At 37.4% G+C, this 15,932-nt stretch overlaps 1 protein-coding gene across 10 annotated transcripts in view; it reads right to left on the bottom strand.

The window, feature by feature from the left end:
- Positions 1-4,561: 4,561 nt before the first annotated feature.
- The window catches only part of abi3bpb (ABI family, member 3 (NESH) binding protein b), a 29,255-nt gene continuing 17,884 nt past the window's right edge, over positions 4,562-15,932 (bottom strand). For 8 of the 10 annotated variants that reach the window (XM_051095428.1, XM_051095430.1, XM_051095434.1 and 5 more), the window contains 10 exons: positions 14,415-14,483; positions 14,128-14,241; positions 13,925-14,014; positions 13,610-13,819; positions 11,528-11,633; positions 10,862-10,941; positions 9,441-9,470; positions 8,666-8,824; positions 8,462-8,584; positions 4,562-5,906 (listed from right to left, as the gene is read on the bottom strand). In XM_051095428.1, coding sequence (XP_050951385.1) covers positions 5,791-5,906; positions 8,462-8,584; positions 8,666-8,824; positions 9,441-9,470; positions 10,862-10,941; positions 11,528-11,633; positions 13,610-13,819; positions 13,925-14,014; positions 14,128-14,241; positions 14,415-14,483 — 1,097 coding nt within the window. In that variant the 3' untranslated portion in view covers positions 4,562-5,790. The remainder of the gene's footprint in view (positions 5,907-8,461; positions 8,585-8,665; positions 8,825-9,440; positions 9,471-10,861; positions 10,942-11,527; positions 11,634-13,609; positions 13,820-13,924; positions 14,015-14,127; positions 14,242-14,414; positions 14,484-15,932) is intronic. The other 2 variants (XM_051095429.1, XM_051095431.1) reach the window with 1 other exon arrangement.

Here is a 15,932-nt window from a genome sequence, read left to right as displayed (position 1 = left end):
ATTTTAATATGTTCTGTGGAGTTTATTTTGGTTCGGTTTGGATAGTCAGCACATTCACTCCTCTTCCCTATCCATCTTATAACCCCAAAAACCCTTTGTATTGTACGCACAGTTAAGGGCTTTAAAACTCAACGTTAATCAAAATGAATCCCAATTAATTGCAATATTTGCTGGGTAAGAAGACTCATTAAGGAATTGTTCACCCAAAAATGAAAAATACTCCATGATTTACTCACCATCAAGCCATCCTAGAGTGTAGGCGTATATGACTTTCTTCTTTCAGACTAATACAATCGGAGTTACATTAAAAGTGTCCTGGCTATCCCTTTTATCCTGCTTTTTAATGGCAGTGAATGGCTGTTGAGATTTTGAAGTCCAATAAAGTGCATCCATCCATCATAAAAAGTGCTGAAACGCCACCCTCCCCTACAACAGGTTTAACCCTTAAATGCATGAATATTTTGTCAATCACTATTACATATTCGGGTCCTTAAACAGTGCCACCTCAAGGAATAAAGGGGAATTGCATTCATTGAGTCATCAGATATTTGAATATTTTTGAGCAGAAAAAATATACTTACACTAATAAACACGCAATTGTTCGTTTATATTTTGCAATTTTGACCTTATATCTAGCAATTCTCACTTTATAACTTACAGTTGTGCATTAAAATCTCACAGTTCTGAGAAAATAAGTCAGAATTCCGAGATATAAACTCACAATTTGGAGAAATGATGTCAGAATTGTGTGAGATAAACTAGAAATTCTGTGAACATGTCAGTCTTTTTTCTCTTCAGAACTGGACTTTATAACTCGCAGTTGTGAGTTGTATCTCATAATTCTGAGCAAAAAAGACAGAATTGCAAGATACAAACTCACAATTGCGAGAAAAAAGTCCAGACTTTAGACTCGCTTTAAAAGACTTTATAACTCACAATTGTGCATTTATATCTCAGAGTTCTGAGAAAAAAGTCAGAATTGCAAGTTTATATGACACAATTCTAAGAAAAAACTTAGACTTGTGAGATGTAAACTTTAAATTGTGAGAAAAAAAGTGAGATAAAAAGTTGCAATTACCTTTTTAATTTTTTATTCAGTGGCGGAAACGGGCTTTCATAGAAGAAAATGTAATTCTCTCAGAATGTACATTTTAGAGCCATTTCTCAATGAGTTCGAAACGATTCATTCGAAGTGGTTCAGAGCTCACAGTCTGAAAACCCCTCCCTCCCATAAACCTACTCTACTCAATGATTTGCAGATCCTGAGCAACATCTAATTTTCTAAAATGTGTGTTAAAGTACAGTGCCTTGCGAAAGTATTCATACCCCTTCATTTTTTTCACGTTTTATGTTGCAGCCTTATGTTAAACTGTTTGAAATTATTTTTTTCCCACATCAGTTTACACTCCATACACTGTAATGACAAAGCAAAAAACAGATTTGTGACAACTTTACAAATTTATTAAAAATAAAATACTGAAAAAAGTACATTGCATCAGCATTCATACCCTTAACTCAGTACTTAGTTGAAGCACATTTACACCCTCAAGTTTTGTGAGAGTCCCATTTTTTTATTTCTGATAAATTTGCAAAGTTGTTACAACCCTGTTTTGTGCTTTGTCATTGTGGTGTGTAGAGTGTAGATTGATGTGGAAAAATGTAATTTAAAGCAGTTTAATATAAGGCTGCAACATAAAACATGAATAAATGAATGGGTATGAATACTTTTGCAAGTCACTGTACTGCCACTCCATAGTATAAACATAGTATGTGTGATCGTGAATTTTGTGAAAGTAAAAAGCAAGCGCAGGTTCAAAAGCGATTTCAGTGCCCCACAGACTTGCTGTGTGCTTAGGTTCATTGTCCTGTTGGACGGTGAACCTTCTGCCCAGCCTGAGGTTGTGAATCCTATCTCAAAGCTGTCTCAATATTTTGGAGCACTAAGCTTTCCTTCTACGCTACTCCAGGAGGCCAGCTCTAGGGAGAGTCCTAGTTGTTCCAAGCATCTTCCATTATGGATAATGGAGGCTAAATGCTTCTGTGAACCTTCAATGCAGCAGAATTTTTTGTGAACTCTTCCTCAGATCTATTCCTCGATGCAAGCCTGTTTATGAGCTCTACAGGCAGTTATTTTGATCTCAGGGCTTGGTTTTTGCTCTGATATGCATTTTCAGCCTTTTCTAAGAGGTGTGTGCCTTTTCAATCATACTCATTCAAATGAATTTGCCACAGCTTAACTCCACTCAAAGTGTAATAACATCTACAAGCGATATGAGTGCTTCTGAGCTAACTTTTAAGTGTCCTAGACAAGGGTATGATTCATTTCAATGGAATCATTTTAGTTTTTTATTTCTGATAAATTTGCAAAGTTGTTACAAATCTGCTTTGTGCTTTGTCATTATGGTGTGTAGAGTGTAGACTGATGTGGAAAAATGTAATTTAAAGCAGTTTAACATAAGGCTGCAACATAAAACGTGAAAAAATGAAGAAGGGGTATGAATACTTTTGCAAAGCACTGTACTGGCACTCCATAGTATAAACAGAGTATGTGTGATCGCATGTTCAAAGGCGATTTCAATGCCCCACGTATTAATAGCGGCTCCTTGCGAAAGTATTTATACCCCTCAATTTTTTGTCAAGTTTTGTTATGTTGGGGCCTTATGTTAAACTGCTTTAAATGACCTTTTCCCCACATCAGTTTACACTCCATACACTATAATGACAAAGCAAAAAACTGTTTTGTGACAACTTTGCTAATTTATTAAAAATAAAGCACTGAAATAAGTACATTGCATAAGTATTCATACCCTTAGTAGTTGAAACATATTTATAGCCTCAAGTTTTGTTGGGTATGATGCGACAAGCTTTGCACATCTGCATTTGGCAATTATCTGCTATTCTTTACCTCACCTCTTCACCTCTCAAGCTCTGTCACCTTGGATGTGGGCTGGCAAACATTTTCAGGTTTCTCCAGAGTTGTCTATAAGCCACTCTTGCTTATGCTTAGGCTCATTGTCCTGTTGGAAGGTGAAACTTCTGCCCAGTCTGAGGGACTTAGTATTTTGGTGCATTGAGCTTTTCTTCTACTATGGGGTATGAATATTTTCGCAAGGCGCTATACTGCGACTCCGTAGTATAAACAGAGTATGTGCGATTGCGAATCTCGAAAGTGAACATAAAAAGCAAGCTTGCTTTTAAAAGCGATTTCAATACCCCATATATTAACAGCCCGAAATTTATAAACAGAATAATTACCCAATTATATAATTGCGAAAGAAAGTATTGAAATATATTTTTTTCCATTCCCTTCAGGGGTTCCGTAGTACATTTCCTTTTCGGATATTCGAATTCTACCACATCCCTGATTTTAATGCTAAATTGTGTCGAGTTGTGTAATTGAAAAAAGACACTGCATAATGTCTTGCAGTCTTCGCATGAATACCATGTTTTTAAAATGACTTGTCAAGATTAAAAAGGTTGAAATTTGGAAAGAAACGCATCCTGTATACACAGCTTCTTTTTAAACAACCCAAAACTAAGCATTTTCCTGCCAGCTCTTAGTACTTCAGCAACCCTCAGGCTTGTATTGAGCAAGCCATTGTATACACATTTGCAAATTTGCAACCAAAGTCTCGTCAGTACACCCACAGCCTATTTAATAACAAACCAAAGTGTATTTATGATCGTTCCCCGGGTCCTCCCAGCACGTGTTGGGACCTAAATTGGACACTGGACTGGTCGCAGGACGCTTAATTCTTCCTGGCTGCGTTCTTGCTGACACGGACCATGCAGTGGCTACTTTGAACGCAGCTGTGAGAAGATTAAAGTGAGCTGTAAAGTCTGCAGAGAGAGAGTTGTTGATTTGTGTGAACGCCTCGCTGTCGAAAACAGCCAAGTAAAGATGTGAGGGTGGCCTGGAATCGATAAGTTTAGATTAAACGTTGTACCAGGCGAAGCTTTCCGTCAGTGTCTTCTGAAAATCTGGACTTCAGACCCATTTCCCCACAAGCTCTATAGCCATACATACGTCATTGAGTTGGCTACAAGGTTAGGTTGCATAACAGCGACGTTTTTATGTAAAGTTTTGGAAAACTATGACCAAACAGATTGTTTTGCCATTTGTGCTTATTTGGATGGAGAATATCTGTCTTTAATTCTGTCGTCAACCCAAACTAACGTTTATATCTTTATATCTCTCTTATATACGCTCTCCCATTCTTTCTTTTGGTTGGAAACCTAATAAAGTCACCGAGAGGCATTTTGAATTTTATAGTCTTTTTTTTTTCCCTCAAGCTTTGTGGTTTTCGGAGAATGTCCCTGTATTGGGTTTGGCAGGGCCAACTCCTCTCTTTTTCTAGCTCTGGAAAAGTATAGTAATGCAGTAAAGCATGTATTGATGTTTATTTTTATAATTTGAGTTGGTGAGATGAGTGGAGTTTAATGGCGGTCAAATTCCCAGAGTTCCAAGAGTTAACCGACCCACCTGAGAGACTGCGTTTCATCGTATTCTCTAAAAAAATCTATAAAAAGCTACGCTACAACAAAGACAGGACGCAGAGGATTAAAAAAGAAACAAAACTTCTGTTTTTTATTATTGTAAAATACATACAGAAGAAAACAAATCCAGAACAACAACAAACAACAGTTTCATCTTACAAACAAATTCCATGAAAATACGGATAAGCCAGAGAAACTCTGCCAAGGGCTTGGCAGGGACAAAACTGTACAAAATATGGGACCCGGACAAGCTCTACAAGTATTACGATCTTCAAGACTCCTTGAAAGTTCTTGAAAACATAAAAAGTGTTTTTATTTAAACTTGTATCCTGTTTCACAAGCTTGAGGGGAAGGGTTCGTTTTAATTCTCTCAAAGGTTTCCTGAAAAAATACTCTCTCCATATACATATAAATATATTTGTGCTGTGCAAATTGCAAGCGTAAGGTCGTCCTTACGATCTAGAACCATCAAATATACCAGGACTTACATTGGAAGACTACAGCCATGGTACAAAGCGTCTGAGTGAATGTTAATTTGCATGTGTACGTGTGTAGATGTGTGCGCGTGTGAAGGAAATGATTATGTTCATCCCAACCCGTTGTAAACATAGACGTGTCGTCGTCTTGAGTCCGTTGTTTCTATTCTAGTGTGGGTATCCTGACTTGTCGAGCCAGTACAATGTGTTCGTAAAAGCAACGTAGCAAAGAGTCCCAGCTATACATATCATCTGACATATCAGAGAGCTAAACTAATACAGCTGCCTCTGGTGGTAGACAAAAGCCCAGGCTGTCTTTAAAGCGCTTAATAAAAGCCTGGATCTTTCTCACTGGAAGAAAGCCAGTGAAGAAACCACAAACTTCGATAAATAATATTACACAAAATATCAAAATAGTTTCAGGGAGCCAGCTTCCCAATATTTAAACAAGTATTCTTACCTTGCTTTTTCTTATGTTCATCACTTCAACATATCCGAAGTGTTTTTCCTCATAATGAGCTATTTTTTTATTCTTTTTTAAAAAAAAACTTTTAGTTACTGTATGATAAATAACAAGATGAGGCACTGTTTTGCTATTACATGTCACAAATGCACTCAAAAGTATTCCCTGACTCTTTAAACCTGTACACTATTATACATGGTACGAACTTTGGTGACGTAGGCTGAGGAGTGACCAAACTCACCGTCATTGGTGGGGAGAAAACAGAAAAAAAGCCTGTCATGTGACCTTAGCACGCACCAACCCCAACCAATGAGAGCTACTCTTTAGGGTTCCTTGCAGACGCTCACTCCGGTCCTACCATTTCCCTGGGATTGGCGTACCGCATTCGTACCATGCGACGTAGGTGATATGGGAGTTTCCACCTATCTGGCCGAAGTGGACTGGCTCTTGTCTCATTGCTCTGTAGAAACCTGAAAATCAGCAGGAAAAGCATTAGACTCAAACCAGTGATCATTTCATTCTTTTTTTCTCAGAATTGTCAGATAAACCCGCGAGCTATTTCGTGCAAATGTGAGTTTATATCTCGCAATTCCATTTTTTTTTTCTCACAATTCTAACTTTTTTTCAGAATTGTTAGATATATAAACCTGCAAATGCGAGTTATAAAGTCAGAATTGTGAGATAAAAACCCGCAATTATGACTGTTTTTCGTGCAAATGCAAGTTTATATCTCGCAATTCTGTTTTTTTCTCGCAATTCTTTTTTCTCAGAATTGTCAGATATACAAACCCACAAATGCGAGTTTATATTGAGAAATTCCGATTTTTTTCTCGCAATTCTAACTTTTTTTCTCAGAATTGTCAGATATATAAACCCTCAAGTTATAAAGTCAGAATTGCGAGATAAAAACTCGCTATTGTGACTGTTTTTCGTGCAAATGTGAGTTTATATCTCACATTTCTGTTTTGTTTTCCTTGAAATTTTAACTTTTTTAACTTTTTTTTTAAACCCACAATTGCGAGTTTATATTTAGAAATTCTGATTTTTTTTCTTGCAGTTGTAACTTTTTTCTCAGAATTGTCAGATACATAAAACAGTGAGTTACAAAGTCAGAACTGCGAGATAAAAACTCGCAATTATGACTGTTTTTCATGCAAATATGAGTTTATATCTCGCAATTCTGTTTTTTTTTCTCGCAATTCTTTTTTCTCAGAATTGTCAGATATATAAACCTGCAAATGCGAGTTATAAAGTCAGAATTATGAGATAAAAACTTGCAATTTTGACTTTTTCATGCAAATGCGAGTTTATAACACGCAATTCTGTTTTTTTCTCACAATTCTTTTTTTTTCAGAATTGTCAGATATATAAACCCACAAATGCAAGCTTATATTTAGAAATTATATATATTTTTTCTTACAATTAAATTTTTTTTTCAGAATTGTCAGATATATAAACCCGTGAGTTATAAAGTCAGAATTGCGAGATAAAAACTCGCTCTTATGACTGTTTTTCTCACAAATGTGAGTTTATATGTCGCAATTCTGTTTTTTTTTCTCGCAATTCTTTTTTCTCAGAATTGTCAGAGATATAAACTCGCTATAATGACTGTTTTTCTCGCAAATGTAAGTTTATCTTGCAATTCAGATTTTTACTCTTTTTTTTTTTCTCAGAATTGTCAGATATATAAACCCACAAGTTATAAAGTTAGAACTGCAAGATAAAAACTCACTATTATGACTGTTTTTCTCACAAATGCAAGTATATATATTGCAATTCCGGTTTTTTTTTTTTTTTTTCTCGCAATTCTAACTTTTTTTTCAGAATTGTCAGTTATATAAACCCACAATTGCAAGTTATAGTCAGAAGTGCGAGATAAAAACCTTGGTATTATTATTATTATTATTATTTTTTTTTTTTTTTTTGCAAATGTGAGTTTATATCTTGCAATTCTGATATTTTCTCACAATTCTAACTTTTTTCAGAATTGTCAGATATATACACCTGCACATGCAAGTTATAAAGGCAGAATTGCGAGCTGAAAACTTGCAATTCTGACTGTTTTTCTTACAAATGCGAAATTATATATATTTTTTCTCAGAATTGTCAGATATGTAAACCCACAATTGTGAGTTATAAAGTCAGAATCACAAGATATAACTTTTTTTTTCTCAGAATTGCATGATATAAACTCACAATTCTGACTTTTTATCTTGCAGTTGCTAGTTTGTATTTCACAATTCTGACTTTTTTTTCTCGTAATTGTAAGATATATATATATATAAATTTACAATTGTGAGTTATAAAGTTAGAATTGCAAGATATACACTTGTAATTCTGACTTTTTTTTCTCAGAATTGTGAAATAAAACCTCAGAAAATCCAATTCTGAGAGGAAAAATAGACTGATATGTTCTCAGAATTTTATATCTCATAATTCTGAAGTAACTCTCAACTGCGTGTTATGAAATTATAAAATATAAAAAAGATTTAAACTCACAATTCAGAGAAAAAAGTTTTTTCTTGTCATTTCGAGTTTATATCACGCACTACTGACTCTATAACCTGCAACTGCAAGTTTATATAAAATATTAAAAATTCAGAACTGCAAGTTTATATCTCGTGATTCTGACTTAATTTCTCACAATTTTAAGAAAAAGAGTCTGAACCGAGACAAAAAAAGCTTAGAAATGCGAGTGATAAAGTTCAATTTTATGAGGGAAAAAAAGACTCACAATTCTGTTATAAAATCAGAATTGCGAAAAAAAAAAGTCACAATTGCGTGATCTAAACTCACAACTCTGAGAAAAAGTTCTGACAATTCTGACTTTATTTCTCAGAATTGTGAGATTTTTTTTCTCTCAATTGTACATTTATATCATGCAATACTGACTTTATAACTTGGAACTGTGAGTTTATATCACACAATTCTGACTTTTGGAACACCAAAAAGGTGAGTACATATTGAGATTTCTTCCATCAAGGCACAATACCATCCTATTTGTGGTTTCTTGTAGTGTAAATACCTGGCCTGGTTGGTAGCTGGTCTGCAGGAAGCTGAGTACCCGTTCTGCCATCAAGGAATGAGTCCACAAACTGGCAATGGTCTTCACCATGACCCGTCTGGTCTCCAATATTGTAGAATTTACCTGAAGGGATAAGAAAAAAACTTGTAATCTACTCTAGCACAAAATTAACCCAATGTATGGATCAGTTTTCGGAAGACTGACCATTGAGGGAGTCGCTCAGGTAGATCTTGTACCGTAGGGAGTTGCAGAGTTGGATGCCAACAAATTTGCGGTACCACGTCCTCTTGACATACTGCTTCCCATTGCACTCGGAATAGGAGTCGGTTTTGAATGGGAACTGGGTCCAAATGGCATCTTTACCTGTATGGCATGCCGAGAAACCCCAGGATGTTATTTTACAAACTGACGAGGCCAGATATTACGTTCTGGCACAGACTATGCAAAACATTGTTTTTTTCAGTGGACTTCTAAAAAGATCACTGGAGTACAGACCCTGCTTTTGTTTATACACGTGTTAGCAAAGGCCTTCTGGACATTAAGAGCTGAGGGGCTGCTCCATGAGTGTCTGTTTCCATTGGCTCCCGTCATAACCTTGTCTTACTATTGGCTAATTTTCCACTCTATAGCCATTGTTCCATTTCTCTGTCAATTTTGACTAGAGTAGACAATACACAGGAAGAAATCGAAGGAGATGGATATCAAACTGGCCCTTTCTTGCAGCTCAATGAGTGCGAGAAAGTACAGAGGCACAGGGATGGAGAAGCATGGTGTTATCCATTTGCCACTCTTGGGTAAATGTTTTGTCTGGCTGAGAACTTGGTATGGAAGAAGTGAACTCATAGGAAGTCTCCCCAGCTCCTTCAGCCGTTCTTTTTCTGACTTTCCTCTACTAGGACTGCTTGTTACATTATCCATTTATTCAACAGATAGGAATTTGTCACCTGAGAGAAATAGGGTGCAAAGAAGGAACACGTACCTGAGACGTTCTCGCTCACTCGCGGATCCGCTGCAAGAGAAAACAGGGCGAGAATGAGGAGATATCAGAAATTATGGTTTTGTTTTAGAGCCACCTGGTCATAGAGACTATCAAAATGATCTGTAGAGCGTAGGAAAGTTACTGACACAAATCAGCCAACTCTGCATTGGCTATCCATGGGTGGGCAGAGTGCCTCAAGCAAAAAAAAAAAGTACAATAAATTCCAACAAGCAGAAAATACTGCGCTTTTCCAGCGGATTTTGAATCTCCCTTATGAAGAGAGATCAGCTGGCATGAACTAACCTGCCGGACCTGCCAAAGCTATAGGGGAGAGACTGAGCCTCGGGGGCTTTGGCGGTAAAATCTCATCATTCAGTTTTCCTCTATTTCTTTCCCGTCATCACACATATGGACTGTCTTTCCTTCCTAGTTGCCTTTGCCCTGCTTTCCATTCTGTTGCTAGTCTCTTTATTCACGCAGGCCAAAGCGAGGTTTAAAACTAAAGCCCCCTCCCATAAAACATGTGGATGATATGGGTCTTTATTTGTTTCTTTTTATGATATGTTGTTAGTGAGCTTGTAAGACAGGGAAAGGTTGGCTGTGTGACAGCACTCCAGGGGTGCATCTGCCGGCAGTGATGGGGCCAAACATTACAACAGTATGGGGACATGCTGGAGTCATTATGTTAACGGCAAACAACTCATTACATATATCTCTGAGAGATAAAGGAGAGATCACAAATATTGGCTGACGCAGACAGCAGGACCGCATGCAAAGCCACGGCGAAGCAATTTGCAGTTCTTCCCCTGGGGATATTGGCATTTTATGCCTAATGTACGACTTTCAAAACATATTTTATGTTAATACTGGGATTTGGTTGGGATACAGTGACTCATGGTTAAACTATGGCTAAAATAAACTTCCATTCAAATAGCTCCAGGGCATATCTTTTACATTAAAATGGCATTTATTTTAAAGTATGCCTAAAACAAGATAAGCTGAGGATTAAATTCTTTTTCTAGTTTAAAACACATGCCAAAAATATGCTTTTCATATTCACAGATTTGTATGTTTCAAAATGAGCGTTTTCTGTACACATCTCAAGTTTCTAAATATACTTTAGATTTTTTATTATTATTTTACAGATATCATCAATGATTAATTCAAAAATGTCATTAAGTGTTCCAGGGAGTTACACCACATGAAGTTTTACAACCTTGCCATGTCTGAAAAGGGTCAAATTATCTGATATAAGAGACTAATTGACCTCGACACATAGTCACGAGGCACCACATTACTTTTCTGATTGCATCACATGGCTTTGTTTTAGAGACAAATGTTTTTCAAATTAGCAGTGAAGATGTTTTCCTTTTTTCCTAAGAAGTAATTCTACATGAAAAAAAGAAAAGAAAATGCATTACCAGACTCTGTATTGAAGGTCACTGGTTCGCTGGGCGGCCCTTCGCCGAGTTCATTCTTGGGCTTCACCTTGAATTCATAACTGTAAGGTAAGACAAATACAGGTGATGAGACATTACATTTCTGCTTTGATCCATGTAAAACCATTAGGTATATTCATTTCGGATCTAATGTTACACTCTTGACAGAGCAGAGAATCTGCTTAATTTAAAATTAGTTTAAAAAAGATTTCTCTGTTGGAAACCTGGTGGGTTGTTGTCAAATTCCAAGCAAAATGAGGTTCTTATTTCCCGTCTTCTAAGCCCTGACACTTGATATATTTATTCTGCAGAGTCTGAGCACTCAAAGTCTGTTGCCCCCTTTAATGGATCCTCCATGTGTGATGTAGAGACATTACCGAGACCCACGTGCCTCGAGTCGCAGTCCATAGGAAGCACTGGTTTATATTGTGTCACCAGATCTTGAGCCTATATTCAGCCTCATTAAAAAGCTAGCAAGCGTGGCGGCTCCCCTACAGCCAGACCACAGTGCACACATCCAACACCTTGTCCAGACCTCAGGACCTAACACCACTGGTATTTGACACCCATCTCAGCTAAAATACATCTATCAAATTTAGCAGGGAGGGCCTTACATAGAGAGGTTGGAGTTCTGTATTGAGACTGTACCTGCTCTCTGGTTTGAGGTTCTCCACAGCTGTATGAGTCTGGTTGGTGGTCAGAATGGAAACCTGTTCACCATCAGGACCTTTAGTAGTTGAGATAACCTCATATTCTGTGGAAAAAAAGACAAATAAAAAGGAAATGGATTGGGGATTGATTAAAGTTGAGAGTTAGTATTTGACCGCCTAAAGTCTCGAGTGTTTGATTGACTCAGGGTTAGACTCCTAAAGTTGGGGGTTATTGTTTGACTCAACAAAGTTGAGGGTTCATGTTTGACCGGTCAAAGTACAGGGTTAGTGGTTGACTGATTGAAAGCGAGAGATAGTGTTTGATCAATAAATTTTAACCAGCCAAAGTAGAGGTTTACCCTGTTGAAAAATCCAGCATATGTTGGTTAGGATTGTTTTGAAGCATGACTGCTGGTTTGAACTGGTTTAAGCAGGTCATGAGCTGGTTTTGGCTGGTCTTGTGCTGGTCCTAAGCTGGTCCTGAGTAGGAGCTAGTTGTTTAGGACCAGTTAAAAACCTTAAACCAGCTAAGGACCAGTTTAAACCAGCTCAAACCAGCAGCAATGCTTCAAAACATACCTAACCAGCATATGCTGTTTTTTTTTTTTTTTCCAACAGTGTAGAGTTTTATCAAAGTAGATGGTTAGAATTTGACCAATCAAAATCGAGTGAGTTTGAGAAACTCAAAAGAGTGTTTGACCAATCAGATTAGAGGGTTAGTGTTTGTCCGACTGAAGTTGAGAGTTAGTATTTGATTGATCAAAGTAAAGAGTTGATGTTTGACCGATAGAAGTTGATAGTTATTGTTTGAGAGACTCAAAGTAGAGGGTTACTGTGTGATCAATCAAAATAGAAGGTTAGTTTTTGACCAAATAAATCAAAGGTTAGTGTTTGACTGATCAGAACTGACCAATGAAATTAGAGGGCGAGTGTTTGATGGATTAAGGTCAAGGGTTAGTATTTGACTGATCGAAGCTGACAAATCAAAGTAGAAGGCTTGTTTTTGACTGATTGAAAGCGAGAGTTAATGTTTGACTGATCAAAGTTGACCAATTAAAGTAGAGGTTTAGAGTTTGATTTATCAAAGTAGACGGTTAGTGTATGTTCAAAATCGTGTGTGTTTAAATAATTTAAAGTAGTGTGTGTTGACAATTAGTGTTTTACTGACTCAATGTAAAAGGTTACTGTTTGATCAATCAGAATAGAGTGTTTTTGACCAAATAAAATGGAAAGTTGGTGTTTCACTGATCAATTTAGACAGTAAACGTTTGATGGTTTAAGGCCAAGGGTTGGGATTTGACTGATCAAAGTTGACAAATCAGAGTAGAGCTTTAGAGTTCGATCAATTAAAGTAGATGGTTAGAGTTTGACCGATCAAAATCTAGTGTTTGATGAATTGAAATTGAGAATTAGTGTTTTACTGACTCATTGTAGAAGGTTAGTGTTTGATCAGTCAGAGTAGAGGGTTAGTGTTAGACTGATTGAAATCTAGAGTTAGGGTTTGACTGACTCAGATTTCAGGGTTAGTGTTTGACTCATCAAAGTCGAGGGTTCATGTTTGACCCATTAAAGTACAGGGTAAATGTTTGACTGATTGAAAGCAAGAGTTGGTGTTTGACTGATCAAAGTTGATCAAGGTTTAGAGTTTGATCAAAGTAGACAGTTAGAGTATGACCAATGAAAATCAAGAGTGTTTGAGTAACTCAAAGTAGTGTTTGACCAGTCGAGGTTGAGAATTTGTGTTTTGCTAACTAAGCGTAGAAGGTTAGTGTTTAATCAAAGTAAAGCAGGGCTGTCCAAAGTCAGCCCTGAAGATCCACTGTCCTGTAGAGTTTAGCTCCAACCCTATTTAAACACACCTGAACCAGCTAATCAAGGTCTTAGGCATGCTAGAAACCTCCAGGCAGGTGTGTCGAAGCAAGTTGGAGCTGAACTCTACAGTGTTTCAGTCATACCCTAAACCTTGCCTTTAATTTGTCACAATAGTATATTGCACATTGTATTCCTTAGATACAAATATGTATAAACCAATGGACTTAGGACAATGGTTTTCTTTTGATGATCCTTCCTTCAGGCCTACCTGTTGTCTCATTATCTGTTTTCTCCCAATCAAGAATAATGAATGAGGGGCATCCTTCCACGGTTACAACAGTGAGGTTGGACGGGGCTGTTCTTGGAGGGTTGGTGACATTTTGTTCTCCAGCCTCCTCCTCAGGGAAGTAACTCAGAGAGGTGGTGATGGAGCAGGGTTCATCTGGCTTCTTATCCGTCTTATAGACCACATGTGGAGCTGGAAAACAACAACACATTGGTGATTAAATTCTCTGAAACTCAAATTTGCGTCACTCAGAGCACTTGGCAAGCACAGCTACAGTAGTAAAGAAAGTTCACTTACCGATGTAACGTTCTTTTCCCATGGCATCAACTTTAGAAGCAGGAACAGAGCTGAATACTGAGGAGTTCTCCCATGTTTCAAATCGGGGTGCTAGGACACCAAACAAAGTGTATTTTTATACACCATGTAAAAGACTATTCAAAAAATGTTCAACCTTCCGCAGAATATTGAAGAATCATATAAAACTTCCTATTAAACCAAACCTGTCACTGCAGGAGAAGATGTTGTTTTTGGTTTGGATGGTTTTGCTGTAACAGGTGGGAGCTTGGGTTTCAAGATGGAAGCTTTGTCCTGATTCAGGCCTGTCATCTTGTCTGCTGTTTATATGAAAGTGTATACATAAAATGTTTTAAATCATAGCACCTTACCAAGTCGTTTAGTGTTAATTCACAAATTAATTCACATTGTACTTTTCATTTTGCAGATTATGGGGTTCCATGAGGTGGACAAAAGTCTTTCAACTTTTAGGTTTAATTAACAAGTTACCCACCTAATCCTCCAGGTTTGCCAACAAGATTAGGCTTTTTTGCTGGAATAGGAAGGCGTGCAGCTGGAGAACCTGTAATGATGGAAGCGAAAGTCATGAAGATTCAGATATCCTACTCTCCTATTTCTTTCCTCCGTTTCCAATATGAACTAACAAGGACGCAGTCAAAAATGGCACCTAAAACACTGCAGCAAGAGGTCAAAAGTAACCCTTCCCTCTAACCTCCACACATTCTCGTAATATTCACACATTTTCATCAAGTTGTCTTATGATTTTATGAAAAACAGTGGAATACATCACTACCACCCTTAACGTGGTTGGTTTAGTGAAAAACCTACAACGTGTACCTTGAAAACACCTGTTTTCAATTAACCATTAACCTCCAACCTCAAAACGTTGCTAGCTTAGAATATATTAGTTCAAAATACGGAACATAAGATGAAATGCCCTCATTCTGAACCACAATGTTTCAAACAAAATCTCCAAAGATGAAAACACCGATTTCAAATCTTGTTCCTATGCTATGGAAATTGGAGTATCTGATACTCTAAATACAACTGAGCATAATTCTTGTTTACTTTTGAGAACCTACAATTTGGATGCTTTGCTAAATGAGAGTAGCAAATTGAGAGGTCGAACTCGCTTGTGAAGTTAATGGCAAATGAAATAAAATTCTCTGTTTTCTTTCTGATTGCATGGGTGAAGTCTAAACATTGGCACTTCAACTGCCTTTCAAGCCTTCAGTTTTCAATGCCATCTTGCAGTCCAGCCAAAAGCAAACAGGCTAGAGCATGTGGACTCTTCCCAGGAAAACTGATTCAATTTACATCCGAGGCACCAGTTGTGAAACCCTCAGTTCATCACAGGGCAATCAAAAGAAGCTCAGCTACCTAAAGCCTGTGGCACGAGTAAAAACTGCAAAGCTGGGTGGTGAAAGCGCCAAACTTTGCTGAAAATAAAACTAAGGACCAACAGATGTCATACTTTTGCAGAGGGAACGTAATTTCCAGAGAGCCAGCCGAGATTTTTGGTGATGATGCCCGATGTTTTGGGTGATCTAAAACTGTTGTGGTTAGATGATTTCAGGCAGTCACTGTCAAACAAATCTGCCGTGGGTCCTCTCTTCAATGAAAGCCACCAACCATCTCCTCAGATCCTCCTCAGAGAATTCATGCCAACAATTTTGTTGTATTCCACTGTTTTTGCACAAGCTGTAAGTAACAAGATGTGACAATCATTTTGCAGACTTTGTTTTGTCTGTGATTGCTTTATTTGTGTGATTTTCTACTGATAATGGCAGCAGCAATTCATCAAATGATCAAATAATAAGGAATAGTGGTATAATACCCAGATGTTTAATGTAGTTAAACATGCTTTTGGAAATTTATAGAGCCACTTCAGTATCTGGATTGCGGTGGGTGCAGTACAGTCTTTATAAAGTACGCCAGATTGCAGAAGTCTGCTGCATTTTCCAAAACCAAGACTAGTCAAAACTGGTTTGCTGTGCAGATTGTGTTAAGT

The sequence above is a fragment of the Labeo rohita genome, chromosome 22, assembly GCF_022985175.1.
Source record: "Labeo rohita strain BAU-BD-2019 chromosome 22, IGBB_LRoh.1.0, whole genome shotgun sequence".
In the NCBI taxonomy this organism is placed as follows: domain Eukaryota; kingdom Metazoa; phylum Chordata; class Actinopteri; order Cypriniformes; family Cyprinidae; genus Labeo; species Labeo rohita.
Note: the sequence above shows the minus strand (reverse complement) of the source record. Positions and strands in the feature narration are given on the sequence as shown.